The sequence below is a fragment of the Rosa chinensis genome, chromosome 7 (genome assembly GCF_002994745.2).
Source record: "Rosa chinensis cultivar Old Blush chromosome 7, RchiOBHm-V2, whole genome shotgun sequence".
NCBI lineage: Eukaryota > Viridiplantae > Streptophyta > Magnoliopsida > Rosales > Rosaceae > Rosa > Rosa chinensis.
The window spans coordinates 66,843,400-66,859,265 of NC_037094.1; the positions used below are offsets into that span (position 1 = coordinate 66,843,400).

The 15,866-nt window shown below is 37.7% G+C and overlaps 2 protein-coding genes and 1 long non-coding RNA gene across 8 annotated transcripts; 2 read left to right on the plus strand and 1 right to left on the minus strand.

The window, feature by feature from the left end:
- Nucleotides 1-2,352: 2,352 nt before the first annotated feature.
- LOC112179422 lies at nucleotides 2,353-5,162 on the plus strand. 5 transcript variants are annotated; one of them, XR_002927751.2, is made up of 6 exons: nucleotides 2,354-2,680; nucleotides 3,064-3,358; nucleotides 3,486-3,707; nucleotides 3,819-3,887; nucleotides 4,621-4,777; nucleotides 4,903-5,157. XR_002927751.2 is itself a non-coding variant. In XM_040511939.1 (4 exons), the coding sequence occupies exons 2-4, from the start codon at nucleotides 3,553-3,555 to the stop codon at nucleotides 5,024-5,026; spliced, it is 348 nt and encodes a 115-aa protein (XP_040367873.1). In that variant the 5' UTR covers nucleotides 2,353-2,680; nucleotides 3,064-3,552; the 3' UTR covers nucleotides 5,027-5,162. The 5 variants fall into 5 exon arrangements, 1 of the variants encoding a protein (XP_040367873.1); XR_005803853.1 differs by lacking the exon at nucleotides 4,903-5,157 and having other exon boundaries at nucleotides 2,353-2,680; nucleotides 3,064-3,418; nucleotides 3,564-3,707; nucleotides 4,621-4,893; XR_002927750.2 differs by lacking the exon at nucleotides 4,903-5,157 and having other exon boundaries at nucleotides 4,621-4,893.
- A 2,137-nt stretch (nucleotides 5,163-7,299) lies between these two features.
- LOC112175463 (F-box protein At1g70590) lies at nucleotides 7,300-15,866 on the minus strand. 2 transcript variants are annotated; one of them, XM_024313143.1, is made up of 2 exons: nucleotides 15,587-15,866; nucleotides 7,300-8,177 (listed from the first exon to the last, which is right to left on the minus strand). In XM_024313143.1, the coding sequence occupies exon 2, from the start codon at nucleotides 8,162-8,164 to the stop codon at nucleotides 7,337-7,339; it is 828 nt and encodes a 275-aa protein (XP_024168911.1). In that variant the 5' UTR covers nucleotides 8,165-8,177; nucleotides 15,587-15,866; the 3' UTR covers nucleotides 7,300-7,336. The 2 variants fall into 2 exon arrangements, with proteins under 2 accessions (XP_024168911.1, XP_024168910.1); XM_024313142.1 differs by having other exon boundaries at nucleotides 7,300-8,202.
- Nucleotides 10,468-12,058, plus strand: LOC112175466. Its single transcript, XR_002926459.2, has 3 exons — nucleotides 10,468-10,797; nucleotides 10,970-11,275; nucleotides 11,417-12,058. It is a non-coding gene; the product is annotated as an uncharacterized LOC112175466 (long non-coding RNA).

Consider the following 15,866-nt stretch of genomic DNA (forward strand, 5'->3'; position numbering starts at 1 on the left):
GACAGGAGGTGGATTAATCGGAAATTTGGGAAGAATAAAACGGGGAATAATGGGTTTCTGGGTTGGATTTGTGTGTGATGAAGGTGAAGGAAGGTGGTGGCTTTTTTATAGGGTTAGTTCGTTAGTTTATACGGTCAGTTTTGTATTTTTATACGGGCAGTTTTGTACAAGGCCTTCTTCTTTGTGATGAAGAACAAGGCCTTCTGCTTCTTTTTGGCAAGAACAGTGATACCCCCACAACTATCACATCACCCAAGAAGAAGAAGAAGGTGGGTTTTGGGGAGAAGAAGAAGAAGTGAAAAAATACTAGGATGTATTTCCGTATTTTGACCATAGGATCATATGATACCCCCAAAAACCCACCCCTAAAATTATCACATAACAACTATCACATCACCCAAGAAGAAGAAGAATGTGGGTTTTGGGGAGAAGAAAAAGAAGTGAAAAAATACTAGGATGTATTTCCGTATTTTGACCATAGGATCGTATTTTTTCACTTCACAACTATCACATCACCCAAGAAGAAGAAGAAGGTGGGTTTTGGGGAAAAGAAGAAGAAGTGAAAAAATACTAGGTTGTATTTCCGTATTTTGACCATAGGATCGTATGATAACCCAAAAACTATCACATCACAACTATCACATCACCCAAGAAGAAGAAGAAGGTGGGTTTTGGGGAGAAGCAGAAGAAGTCAAAATACGGAAATAAAACTATCACATCACCCAAAAGAAGAAGAATGTGGGTTTTGGGGAGAAGAAAAAGAAGTGAAAAAATACTAGGATGTATTTCCGTATTTTGACCATAGGATCGTATTTTTTCACTTCACAACTATCACATCACCCAAGAAAAAGAAGAATGTGGGTTTTGGGGAGAAGAAGAAGAAGTGAAAAAATACTAGGATGTATTTCCGTATTTTGACCATAGGATCGTATGATACCCCAAAACTATCACATCACAACTATCACATCACTCAAGAAGAAGAAGAAGGTGGGTTTTGGGGAGAAGAAGAAGAAGTGAAAAAATACTAGGATGCATTTCCGTATTTTGACCATAGGATCGTATTTTTTCACTTCACAACTATCACATCACCCAAGAAGAAGAAGAATGTGGGTTTTGGGGAGAAGAAGAAGAAGTGAAAAAATACTAGGATGTATTTTCGTATTTTGACCATAGGATCGTATGATACCCCCAAAACTATCACATCACAACTATCACATCACCCAAGAAGAAGAAGAAGGTGGGTTTTGGGGAGAAGAAGAAGAAGTGAAAAAATACTAGGATGTATTTCCGTATTTTGACCATAGGATCGTATGATACCCCCAAAACTATCACATCACAACTATCACATCACCCAAGAAGAAGAAGAAGGTGGGTTTTGGGGAGAAGAAAAAGAAGTGAAAAAATACTAGGATGTATTTCCGTATTTTGACCATAGGATCGTATTTTTTCACTTCACATCACAACTATCACATCAACCAAGAAGAAGAAAAAGGTGGGTTTTGGGAAGAAGAAGAAGTGAAAAAATACTAGGATGTATTTCCGTATTTTGACCATAGGATCGTATTTTTTCACTTCACACCTATCACATCACCCAAGAAGAAGAAGAAGAAGAAGGTGGGTTTTGGGGAGAAGAAGAAGAAGTGAAAAAATACTAGGATGTATTTCCGTATTTTGACCATAGGATCGTATTTTTTCACTTCACACCTATCACATCACCCAAAAAGAAGAAGAAGGTGGGTTTTGGGGAGAAGAAGAAGAAGTGAAAAAATACTAGGATGTATTTCCGTATTTTGACCAAAGGATCGTATTTTTTCACTTCACACCTATCACATCACCCAAGAAGAAGAAGAAGGTGGGTTTTGGGGAGAAGAAGAAGAAGTGAAAAAATACTAAGATGTATTTCCGTATTTTGACCAAAGGATCGTATTTTTTCACTTCACACCTATCACATCACCCAAGAAGAAGAAGAAGAAGGTGGGTTTGGGGAGAAGAAGAAGAAGAAGTGAAAAAATACTAGGATGTATTTCCGTATTTTGACCATAGGATCGTATGATTCCCCCAAAACTATCACATCACAACTATCACATCACCCAAGAAGAAGAAGAATGTGGGTTTTGGGGAGAAGAAAAAAAGTGAAAAAATACTAGGATGTATTTCCGTATTTTGACCATAGGATCGTATTTTTTCACTTCACAACTATCACATCACCCAAGAAGAAGAAGAATGTGGGTTTTGGGGAGAAGAAGAAGAAGTGAAAAAAATTTCTAAATGAAAATTACACAATTACGGCCCCAGAATTTTCTAAATGAAATAATTACACAATTTTTCCGAGCTTAAAAAATTTAATTTTGTAATGGATCGATGCCAGGACTGGGATCGCTGGTGAAGAACCAGCAACTAGTGAACGCGGTTGTCCAAAGGTTTCAAAGATAGCATGACCCCTACAACAGCTGCCATGAGCTTCGGGGCCGACAACCATGGCGTTGTGGGCTTGCCCACTTCCTTAATGGGCCTTGGTGTGGACGCCTACGAGCCCACTCGGGTCCCTTCTCTACCTCCTGACATCACCGGCGTCACCGCCGGGGCATTACCACTCCCTGCCCGTCATTTCCGAAGGTCAGCTTTGGGCATGGGGCTGAGACCTCGAGGCCCAGCTCGGCCGTGGAAGTCCTTCTCCGAGGTAAAGATACAGCTTCTTTGAGCTCTAAGAAGCAGCACAGATGGACCCTTTTGACCATTTCCGTATTTTTTCACTTTTGCATTGTGTTGGAGCAGTTTTATGATTGTTTAGAATTTGGTTTGAGTTTGAGAATTCAGAGAAACTGTGATTAGTTCTGGTAATTTAGTAGTTGACAACTGTAATGTTACTATTCTAGTGCATGATTTTAGTCAATGATTGTTTTTAGAGTAAAAATCAGCAATGTAGTTTGTTAATGTGGCCAAGATTAACCAAAAGCATGCACCTTTTTGAATTGATATGAGAAACCCCATTTCATGGAATTTTTTAGTTGTTATCTCACCTACTTTCAGCCTTTTATATGAAGCATTTGTTATCATTGGCAGTGATTCGTGGAATGAACCAATGAGAGTAACGGGACTGGATCAAGTAAATGTTTGCTCTGCATTTGCATCCGGTGTCATTTCTGCGGCCATTGGAGATGATGGTTCTCTGTGGGTTTGGGGAAAGTCAAAGCGTGGCCAACTTGGTCTGGGAGAGCTAGTCATGGAGGCTGTGGAGTTGAAGCACTTGCTGGAGAGAAAATAACTACCAAGTACCAACCGTGGATGTAAGGGATGACAGCCATCGACGGCTTGGGAGTGATGACCGGCACTTCCAGTTCGGAAATCCCAAAACTGGGTAAGTTGATCAGTTTCGGAGGAAGACGGAGGCAATCGAAACAAAAACAAAAGCAGGAGGGTAGAATCCTTTTCGATTAGAATTCTATGATCTGAGTTGTAATTGCTTGTTTGATGATTGATTACAGTATCTGGGTGTTGAGTTGATTCATTTGGTGATCTTGAATTGGTGAATATTCACCATGTCTGATCACTATGATGTTCAGAGTGCTAACACCATTGAGGGAAAGCGTGTGGTTCACTCGTTCAAGAACTACACCAAGCTCGAAAATGTGGGAGCTGAGCATTACTACTGTAGATTTGAGTACAAGGTTGCTACTGGGGGCTTTTACTCCTGATAGAGTTGCTATGTGAGTTTTGTGGTCTTTGCGTTATGCGTTGTCTGTTGGTTATGGGAAATGTGGTGTTTGCCAATGAGACTGATGATTAAAAACTTGTGTTTTGGCTTTTGGCTTTTGAAGGTATTTCAAGTCTGAGATGCCGTATAACCCGGATGACCTCATGGTGCAGTGTGAGGAGTGCAAAGACTGGTAATTTCTTCTTAGCTTTCTTTGGCATGCTGGAGTTTTTGAATGTGTTTGTTTCGAATGGACTAGTAATAAGTCTTATCTTACTTGGAACATTTTATGCATCTAGTAACACTTAAAAGAGTGTACCCTAAAGAAAGGGAGAAAAAACATTTAAAACAGTATCTATTAGGGTTCTGATAATTGTCCTGAATACTTGTTAGCTATGGATATACAAGCATATGTATTTGGAAAAGCATCTCAGTGTATGTGCAATGTGCCACTTGCAAGTGTGCAACTATACTTTGCTCTGCCTCCTGGTGGTTTGTACTTTTAACCAACTTCAAGAGTTGCACCATGGAAAGCTTAGTTATCTATATGTTTATTACTCTGAAATTGTTGGTCAAATTGAAGCTTAAGAAGTGGTTACAGAACTTCATGATGGGCCTCTGCTCACGATATATAAATGGAATCTTGTTGGAAGGAAATTTGGGTCATTGCTGCAAAATTATTGAATCTCCCCTTTTCATTTGAATGTCCTCGTAAATACTTTGGTTGCATCATACAGCATGGGCAACTGCTCTAATAATATAATTGTTCAAAGTAAAAACTTTTCTGGAGGAAATTTGGGTCTGTTGTGCAATGTAGTTGTATCTCTTCCTTTTATATTTATCTCGATAGATAAATCTTCTTGCATGACCCTTCTTAAATTTGTGCAATTAATGCTCATGAAGTTATTTTACAACTGGACTTGTAGGTTTCATCCAGCATGCGTGAACATTATCTCAAATGAAGTAGCCAAAAAATTGGTCTATGGGAGTTGTTAACATTTATAGAAGGCAGCATTTTGTTAATTATCCGGGAAGTCTTTGCCTGAACGGATTGTTTGTTTGCTATTCAGCATGTGCTATTGAGTTACGAACTATCTTCTGTACTATGACTAGTTCTATTTTTCTAATGAGACCAGGCAGTGTTGTTGCTGTTACTGTGTACACTGATTTTACTGGACTGAGTAATCAAAATTTGTGACCTCTTGCAGGTGGACCCTAAGCACCGAAAGAAATGACTTAAATTGCAAGAGGCGATACAAAATGCAGTGCTGCTGTTTGTGTTCTTGCTGGTGCTCTTGGATTGCTATCATGTGGTTTGTGGATTTGGAGTAGGGTTTCCGGAGGGTTTCAGGACTTGATATCCAGGAGATTAGGCTTGTATTGAAAGTTTTATTTTTGTATCTCAACAATCAAACCGTGGAATGACTGGAATCTCTTGGTATGACAAATTGCTGGTTGCGACTTTCACTACAAAGTTATTAACCTGTCAATCTGTTTGTCTCGTACTCATTGACATTTCTTTCTCTGTTTGGTTTACTGGAACATATGTATATGCCTAGTTATAAGCTTTCTGGATTAGTCAACGGATGATGGTTCGACTGCCACACCTTGGATAAGGAACAGTATGCCTTTTCCATTTTCCAGATAATAGGGACGAAACTCACTTCGTCTCCTCTTAATCTCAAATTTTAATTTTTTTAGAAAAAATTAAATTTTAATTTTCAATAAATTATTGAATTATATTAGGCAACAAATCTAAGGCCTAAGGATTGTCGCCAATTATATAAGTAGAACTGTTTTTTTTTTTTTTACCAAAAGTTTAAATTTATTACAGATAATACAGTAATAAACAGAGCCCTAATACCAACTCTCTTTTTAAATCTAACTAACATGAACAAATTAAGCACTTTCATGATATGCTTTATAAGTCTTCAACTAGAAATATTGAAATAATATCTGTAACAAGAAATCAATGACGAGAAGTTCTGATTAAATCTGCCATACAATAACATAACCTTTTGTCTGCGACAAAGTAGCCAGCACAATCAATGAACTCGAAACTTGTACATCACTCCCACTCGTAAGATAAGAATGCAAAGCCTCCCTGCACAAATGGTCAACATCATAATTATTATTTAAATAATAAACAAAATGGAAATTAACTAACCATACTGACAAAGTGACCAAGTTAACAATAATATGCAATTATGCTCAAGACTAAAAGATGTTTAATTATGAGTTAGGAAGGCATAGCCATATAAGGAAAAGTAACCAATGATGATTTGCACTTACTGAGCCACATTTATAATCATTTATCTTAATCTAAGTCATTGTATTCATCACTTTCTCGAGTGTTATCTTCATCTCTTGATGGTAATTCCTCATCTAGAGGAGATTTATCATTGATAAAATCATCGTCACTTATGTTGCTTTATTCAATATCTTTGTTGCTCAGACCAATAATTTCAAGTTCGACATCTCTTCTACAAAGTGTTGGTATTGAATTAACATTCTCTTCAAAGGGATTAATGACATTGCTAGCCTCTTCTTTTTGGTCTACCCCATCAACATAACTTATTTCTGCATCATGAGATTCTTCATTCTCAGGCACATCCCATATATGCCTGTGTCGAATACTTTGAATGACTTTCCAACCAACACCTAACTTCGGATCATCAAGGTAAAACAATTGTTGTGCTTGCTTTGCAAGTACATACAAATCTTTTACGTACCATTTATCATTTACATTCAACGATGTCAAATGGTAATCACGAATGGTTCTTCTTCTCTTCTTTGTATTTATTGTATTAAACCACTCACCTTTGAATAGAAAAATTGAATAGCCATACGGAAAGTCTAATATTGACAATGCTAACCAACTGGCCATAAAAGTCACTTTCTCAATTTCTCTATTATTATGTGATCCCAGAACCATGATCCCATTATTCTGTACTGTTCTGGTTTGCTCTAGCTGTTTGACATGCCATCGAACACCATTTGCATTATAGATCGTCTAGGTACCAACACTATCATCTGGAGTAACTGAGGCTTGATGATTTGGAAGATACCAACATACAGACACCATGTGATATTCACTTATTTGTAGGGAGAGCCTTAGATGACTTGGATGGTGTAGAAGGAGGGAATGACAGTGATGATCAGCTGATGCTTACGAAATTGCCGTGCTCGCACCTTTATCATGGAGATTGCATTGTTCAGTGGTTGGATAAGAATCACATGCGCCCCTTGTGCCGGTGCCAAATGCCAATACCGGAGTAAATTTAATGGTGTAAAAAAAAAAAAAATAGCTCCTAAAAATAATTTTTCTACTCTTAGATTTATATTCAATTATGGTTTATCATAATTTTCTTGATTAGTTATTGTTCAGGTGAACATTATTGATGTTTGACCAGCCGGTTTTAAAATATATTTCTACTGGTTGACTTCAATCTAGTTTTGAACTCAGTTTGGATCGCTTCTTTATGAGACCTTCGCTATGAAACTCTTTTCTTTGGAAGCGGTATTATTAAAAGCAAGTAGAGAAAGATGGATGAAACAAATCGTCTCTGGATTAAGATAATGAGAGTGTTAGTTTAATTTACTGAAAGGAAAATAAAGTCAATACTCAATACAGCACAATCATTACACGATGGAGTAAACTTTCTGGTGACGAAGTACATAATCTTGAGCTTTAATGTGGCCACAATCAGCTGCCAACTTCATCCACTTTCTTGCTTGGTGATCACACTGAACTAACCCTTCCCCATACTTGTAGCACATGGATACATTATACATAGCACGTACATAACCACCTTCTGCGGCTCTCAAACACCACCCGGCCGCTTCTTCCATGTTCCCACCCTGACGCAGACAATGTGCAAGTTGGTATTGAGCTCCGGCATGGCCTTGAAAAGCAGCAAGAGATAACCACTTTATAGCTTCCTCTGGAGGAGGTTGAACTGGCACATATGAAAGTCCCAAATTGAACTGCGCATTCCGGTCTCCGAGCTCCGCAGCTCTCCGATACAAATCACAGGCCTTGTCTTTCTCGCCTCTCTTCCAATATATCAGTCCGGCGTCTACCATAGCCCTTGTTGATCCGTACTCCGCAGCCTTCAAGAACATCTTGAGAGCATTGTGTATATTAGGTAGAAAACCACAGAGGCCTTGCTTGAACTGCTTTCCCCAACGCTCGTATTCTTTGTACTTCATGGCCTTTCTCGCCGGCCGAAGCGCGTCGCACCACGACTTGCACACCAACGACGCCGCTTTTAGGTTGCCGTAGCTGAGCGACGCACCGATTTTGGTTACCAGTTCTTGGGGAAGATCCGAGAAATCCCTTGGGGATGATGTGGAGAATCGGTTGCTGGTTTTCCAGAAGATTTTGTGATGGAGTTCGCCTCCTTGCTTGGTGTTCAATAACGGAAACGCCGTAGTTTCCCGGCGTTCCCATCGATTTCGCTTCCTCATTCCGTTTATGTATCTGGATTTTTGCTGATGTACGTCAACTGAGGTTGTAGGATTGCTAAACAAATTAAACATACTAATGTACGTAGGGCTCTCAATCTATATAAAACCCAAATTTGATGGGGAAAAGGTATCGGAAAAACCCAAACTTGATGGGGAAAAGATACAGAACAGAAATCTCCAACAGTCAATCAACGGACACCAGAAATATGGAATAGCAAGCTCGTAAAATAGGGCAAATACATGCTGCAAGTAAACTGATTTCATACATAAACAATGATCTCTTTAACAAAGATGACAATATCCATATTTGTAGGTTTACAATACTTGGAGATTAAGTAGACTTGAGCTAATATGAAAATCCTAAATTAAATGCAAAAACCATTAGGTTTAGCCCATTTGTAAGTGGGAGGGCATAAAAAATTAGTTGTTGATATGATAAAAAAATAAAAAATAAAAAATAAAAAAAACACACACCCTCAAAATATCTTAATAAAATATCAAAGATCATGAATCTATAATTAAATGAAAAAATAATGCATGATGTTGCCTCCTATACTCTCAATCAAAATCACATTCCTCCTCTAACTAGGAAAAACTCTTCTTCTCGCTTATATCCACATTTACAGTAGTAATTAGCTAATTCTCAAAAAAAAAAAATAATAATAATAATTAGCTAGGATTTGAATATAAACCGATTACAAATCCTTCTATACTCTTTCATGTTGGTTTAATATCTACAGGTACAATCCATCCTCACTACTAGAAATCTGTTCATAGACATCGCATGTTTTAAATCGGTCAGACTTGCCCACGATGTAAAAAAGTAATCTAACATTGTTTTACGAAAATACCGATTTAAATGTATATCATTAACATCGGTTCTTAAAATGACCGGTGTTAAAAATTTTGTTTGAAAATTTGCGGGAACCTATTTTTGCAAAAAGCGCTAAGTCTTTAAGTGAAATGAGGAAGCGGGGACTAAAACTCAAAATTTTCACACTTAGAAAAAAAATTGCGCCCGATCCCAAATCTGAAACACAAACCCTAAGCTCCGTCCTCAACCCAAACTCGAGCTCCTCCTAAACTCAAGCTCCTCTTCCTCCTCCTCACCATCACAATCATCCCTCCTCCATTCTCAGGCGGAATCTGAAGCGCCGAGATCCCGACCTCGATCTAAAATTGAAGTAACAGCTCTGAATGCTGAGCTCGGCCTCGATCTGAGATTGGCAGAGTTGAAGAAATTAAAGAAGAATGGTTCTTTCCTCTCAAGCCCCACCGAAGTCGAGGTTGGAGCCCTAAACCCGAACACAGCAACCCAGCTGCACTCAATTGCACCGTTTCTGACTCTCTCCATGACTCCGTGTCTCCGTCTCCGCCGTTTCTGACTCTCCGTCTCCGCCTCTCCGGTCTCCCATCTCCGAGTCTCCGTCTCTGAGCTCCAAGTATCTCTCTCTCCCAGTCTCCCTCTCCGTCTTCTTCTACTCCTCTTCCTCTTCTTCTTCTCTTCTTATCTTCTTCTTCTTAATCTGATTGAATCATGAATCACCCATTTGAAATTGAAATTGAATGGTTACCTTGAGTTTGAACGTACTGTTGATTTTGTTATGCTTTTGAGATTGGACGGTCTGGAGGTTGAAATGTTTTTCTTGGCGATTTGGTGATTGAGGATTTGGCAAGCATGGCAGAAGTACATTGATATTGTTAGTGAGCTATATCGATCCTACTTGGACTGATGGTCTGATTGTGGTGAGTGGTCTCGCTAGTCCTTGTTGTTTTCGATGTTTCTCTGTATTAGTACAGTGGTGTAGTTACTTACTTTCTGTTTGGTTTTCTTGTCGGATTGTTTGTTTTGTATTGCTAGAAGAGCAAAGGTGGAGATGGTAGCTCGATTGGTAATGATTCAAAAAGATCAATGGGACTGGTTTTCAGCACTTTTGTTTATGAGGAGGGATCTGAAAATGATTTGTAAACTTCTTCACTACTGCTAACTATGGGAGGTTTGATATATTAGGAGTTCATTGTTATATCTACATGGTTTTTGATGCTTTAAGTTCTGCTGAAACTGTCATAATCAAGTTCAGCATTTTTTGTATGCTTGAGTTAGCTTTTTTGTTGTTTAATTTATCAGCTCAGTTTGCGAACTAGAAGTGGAGATTACTTGTATCTTGGAATAGTGATTGTGGTGGTCTTGTGTCTTGTCTGTGAACACTATAAGTTGCACAATTGGAAGGCTGATAGAATACTTGGTACTAATTATGTGAAGTTTTATACACGATCTGATCTTGCTCTTTGTGTATAAAAAAAGATTCACGTACAATGTAAATTTGAACTTGCTATGCTATGTCTAATGTGAATTTAGTTCAACTTCTATTGTTCATAATACTCCAACTCCTGAAGAGGTATATTCGACATTTGTTCTATCCTCCTTTTTGTTATGTCCAAAAATATGTGGAGGAGATGGACTACAGTCATTTCTGACTACTTTTGGAACTGCTACAGTTCTTATGGAAGACACTGGTGAAGAATTTGTTCATCTTGGGAGGAACAGACCTTCACTGAGGTTGCAAGAATAGAGGCATGGAATCAGATTTCTTGCATTTTAAACATACAGTGTTCTCTAACTAGCTGAACAGGTATATGCTTAAATGAGCTTGATTCACTTAGTTCTATAGAATGGTTTGGTCTGATAATATACATGTATGTTACAAATATGGGGACATTTGAAAACATATTGAATTCTTCTGTTTCTTTGTTAGCCAGACAAAACCTTGTCTGATGCAACTTATATGTTAAAAACATTTTCAGAAAATAATTATAAGCTGGAAGTCTTCGAGCAAGCAAGATTGGTAAATGAGAAGAAACTTGATTTGGGACCAAGTTTGTGGTACTCAACAAGAGAAGATCAGCAAATACTGAACCCCTTGCATTCAAATCCAAACATCAGTAACTACAGTTGCACCGTGCATACTGTGCAGTAGACGACAGATATCTTCAAATAATTTTAGAAGGCTGAGGGATGACGAGTGCAGTTTATGTGAATTTGTGCCTCTTTTGGGGAACATGGTGTCCATTGAATCACTGCAGTTATTTTTTGTCATGAAAACCAAAGAGGTATATAGGCGTTGAGTTTCAAGATACAATTAGCATGAATTTTAATCTTTAATTCGGGAGTCCAAGATTGATTTTCTTATTTAATTCAGGCCATAGGTAACAATATCTTATTGTATTTGGTATGTGTTCATATTCTTGCAGTACTCCAGAAGGATTAATGATATATTGTGAAGATCAAGTAAGGTTTCTCAAGGGGTGTGCACTAAGAGATGTGCGTAGACAGACCTGAATCATCATCTATTAGCTGCCTAGCTTGTCGAAGAGGAAGGTTGGGGAGCCCAATAAGGAGGAAAATGTAACTCTTGGACCTGCGGTGGAGAGAACTTTTTTGGCGTTGATACTCATATTTATGCATCCACTCTTTGAGTGATCCCTTCATTTTTGTGATGGACTTGCAAATGCTACCAAGCATGCTTGCAGCACAGTATGTATCTACATGGTGCAAGATGCTTGCATATAGAGCTCAGGGCTGCTAGTCCAGGTGCTGAATCAGCAATGCGAGCACTTGATCTTGCTGACGTGCCCAATTTCCACCAACTGTAGCCACTGAAAGCTTGGTGGGCACTCTGGGACATATATAGAAGGTTGACATTTCTCAAATGTGAGGTTTCAGATGTTGCTCTCATTTCTCGTACATTTGGGTTTGGTTGGAGGTGAAACCAATTCTGTCTCAAAGTTGCAAAGATAGGCAAGGCCCGGACTGGTCCAAGATTTCTCACATCCCAAACATCAAAATTGATCGCAAAATTGTACAAAAAGATGGAGTCTAGATTTGATCGCCCATCTGATTTCTTGGGTACGTACCAATGATTTTCTTTCTTCTTTTATCTGTTAATTTCCAATTATCAAAATTGATCCACTGCATGCAGAATTTGATTATTAAGTCTCTCTTTTGACTGTCCAAAGATGATGATGATCTAACTCTAGCTTGAGATCAAACCAGAGCACTCCCTTGGCCAAGCCAACCAAGGCAACTGCGTTGAGTCTCTAGCTTTAGGAAGGCCTAAATGAAAAGGAAAATAACAAAACCTGAAGAAGCTTACAGCTTTAGTTTTGCAGTAGTAAAAAGATTCACCAATTTAGTCCATAATGTAAATTTGCCCTTGCTCTGCTCTAATTTAAATTTACTAAACAATGTATTTTATTTTAACAAAGCCTGACATTTCTGATCTTTGCTGCTCTTGTAGTCTCAGCCTCTACTTTCAAATGCTAATTAATATTTATTTATGTTTGTTTTTATGTTCTGTTTTCTCTATTCAAAACTCAATGGATTGATAGATCTTAAATTGATGCTCTCACCCAATCTATATCTCCTAGTCTCAGTTTCTACTCATTACTAAGTTAGGAAGGCACCTTCAAAATTTAGCCTTAGAACTCATTTTGCATTGGGTAAGGCCAATGATCAAACAAACTGTATATCAAGGCCAGGACTAAAATTGATAGCTGAGTAAGTTATCATGATCACTTAGTATATGAAATTTAGTTACATGGATTGAATTGCAAAACGGCTAATCTTCTCACTACACTTCAATTAATTATGAATGACTAATACATATTCTTGCTAAACTTATTATATTAGGCACAGAAGAAATTGATTGCAATGAAACAGTGGAACTGCATAAATGATCCAAAAGTCTCATTTGAGTTCTCATTCAAGACTTTCGTGTCATGCTGACCTCGGTATAGTATGGCAGATTGAAGACTTTGTGCAACTCCGTTTAATGTGTTTGGGAATTTCATATTCTCACCCAGTCATATCACCCTCCAGGATATCATCACTCCTCTTCTTTTTTATACCGCAGCTCCTTAAAAGGTAAATTAGTTTGTTTCAACATGTAATTTTGCAGTTGAACTAAATCTTTTTCTATGTTAGATTTGATATCTGATTTTCTTATCTCAGCGGCTCCAGATTTTCAAGGAATATTGGAAAGGTGGAAGCCTGGAATCTCATTGGATGTGACCTCTTTGTTGTAGGCCAAATTGAGGTCTCTTTCTTGTCACTCAGTTCATTATGTTTAGGATTTGACATCCTTAATTAAGAAACTTCGACTCAATTCGTCAATCACTTCTATTGTTTGTAATACTCCAGCTTCTGAAGAGGTATATTTGACATTTATTTAGTCCTCCTTTTGGAGTTATATATATATATATATATATATATATATATATATATATGCATGCTAAGTACTTTAGTGGTATTCTGTCTACAACGAGTGGTCTGAGTAGTTGCTATGTGCTTGAATGAGTTTGCTTCACTTAATTTTATATAACGGCTAGGTCCACTTAGCTAAATTTTCTGCTAAGTTTAGGGGGAATGTGAAAGAATGCTAAATCTCTATTATGTGAAGTTTTATACACGATCTGATCTTGCTCTTTGTGTATAATTTTATGTGAAGTTTCACTATCTAGTGTTTGTTATTTATATCATCACTATTTATTATCTTGTTACGTATTTTGGCAGAGAAAGGGGTGCCTAACTTCTGGCTCTATGCATTGCAAAACAATGACTATATAGACGAGGAGGTGGGTGTTGGTGCATACTGTTTCTCATTTATAATGTTTACATGGTTGTAACTAATGTATAAAATCCTTCTTTGTTTTCTCTCTTATCTTCCCAATTAGATTACTTATCGTGATGAGCGAGGGGTGGACAAGGAGGGGTGAGGCATCATGCATCTTAATTGGAGTGGAAATTTTTAGTATTTTCTGTGCAGATTTAGAACTGTTTTAGTATTATCGAGACTATCTTTGCATAATACTGATTTGAATATTGATGTGCATTTGGTTCTCTTGGGTTTTGTGCAGATTAGCTTGGTAGAAATGCCAGAGCGTAGCAAGAAAAAGTTGATGGCTTTGACCACTAATGTGATGAGAGATGATAGTGATAAGGTAAAGTGGTCATGCTTATTCTCACTTGGTATTCCGATGTGAATTATGTGTATTGAGATTCACTGCCTTTTTAGTACCTTTTAAGCTTAGTCATGTCGGTCTTTCTTTTTATTGAGTTTAGTAAATACCAGAAATCACTGTCATTAGGTTTATGTTGCACTGTGAAACTGACTTTGTCATTCTCTAGCAAGGCCTTGGATGACAATAAGTTATGAAATATTTGGTTGCCAAATATGAAGAGCTAGGGTGTGAAGTGAAATGGATGGGCAAGCCTGATAAGGTGATCTAGTCACATTGGTCTGGTTACCGCTGTTAACTTCACTTCATGTGAACCTTTAGCTTAATACATATTTCTCTTGCACTTGACTACTAAGATGAATTTTGAGCAAGGCTACTTTTTGCTTTGAAGCAAACTTTGGTGTAGAAATTTTGTAGATTGTTGCTCATATGTTTCTAGGCTATCATTTGTAGGTTTTGGGGTTTTCTTTTGTGACATATGTTCAATCATGAATTTGGAAAGAAAATTAATGGAAAGCCCTAATTTTTGGATGATTATGAAATGCATTTCTTTTCCTAACAGCAGCTAGATGCAAACTTAGCTCATCACGCTTGTCAAAATGAAGTGAAGGATATAAAAGCATAACAAAACAGTAATGCCAAGGAAAACGAAGTCACTTGAGAGATTAGAAATCAGTATCAAAATGAAAATCGATGTCTTATGATTATTAATATATCGAGTTGTGTCCGCAAAATCGATGTACTCAAAACTAGTGCACATCGATTTTACAAAACAAAAGTGATGTCTACAATGAAACAACACATCGGTTCTAGAAAAAGCAAGTGATGTACATAAAACCATTGAACATCGTTTTGCTTAAATGAAAACGATGTGCTGTGTTAAATGAAACATCAGTCCTTAAAAAAAAACCGATGACGCCTAAAGATACAGACATCGTTCCTAAGAAAATAATGTGCCAAGCTACATGTAAAAATGCCCACGAACAAACAATACTCATGGCAACTGATGTCTACAAGTGTACTGGACATCGCTTCTGGAATAGAAATCGATGCAAATGTTCACGTAGGTATTGTTCGACATATACTTTATTAAGCATAAAATGTGAAAATATGAAGAATTAGACATACCTAACATACAAAAATATGATGATTATAACGATTATACATCGATTTGTTTTTTAGAATCGATGTTGGTTGTTGTCTGGGACATCGGTTGAAAACGCGCTTATACTGATGTCTATACTTTTCTCTACACCCACTAAGACATCGGTCGAAAATTAGTTTAACATCGGTCCAGAACCGATGTCTATGAACAAAATTCTAGTAGTGCCTATACATAACCAGTTAAAAATGTCCACTATAATCCGTTATTTGAAAGCAGAGCGTGTCAAAACGGAGACATACCTTTTAATGGCAAAATCCCAAGCAATATGGCCAGTTGTCAAGGTACCAAATTACTTGTCACAGGATAAACATTGTTACTGAGAAACAGTTAGAGGTCTCGCGCTCCGATTTCCTATTACCATGCAGCAAGGTTAGGCATACAAAGTTGCTCGCAGAGTTTCTTTCTAATGAAATAGGTGTCCCCAGAGTCGAGCAGCTGAGAATTATCGATCGGATATTTAAGGCAGCTGAACTAGCTGAAATCCCCTAGCTGCCATCATAGTCAATGCATCTCTCCGGT

What these genes read in the sequence shown, in the direction of transcription:
- LOC112179422 (XM_040511939.1), top strand. Translation starts at nt 3,553, where the DNA reads ATGATGTTCAGAGTGCTAACACCATTGAGGGAAAGCGTGTGGTTCACT. An exon ending in ACTCCTGATAGAGTTGCTAT is followed by an intron (nt 3,708 to 3,818) that starts GTGAGTTTTGTG and finishes TGGCTTTTGAAG; the next exon opens with GTATTTCAAGTCTGAGATGC. An exon ending in TGTGAGGAGTGCAAAGACTG is followed by an intron (nt 3,888 to 4,902) that starts GTAATTTCTTCT and finishes GACCTCTTGCAG; the next exon opens with GTGGACCCTAAGCACCGAAA.
- LOC112175463 (XM_024313143.1), bottom strand. Translation starts at nt 8,164, where the DNA reads ATGAGGAAGCGAAATCGATGGGAACGCCGGGAAACTACGGCGTTTCCG.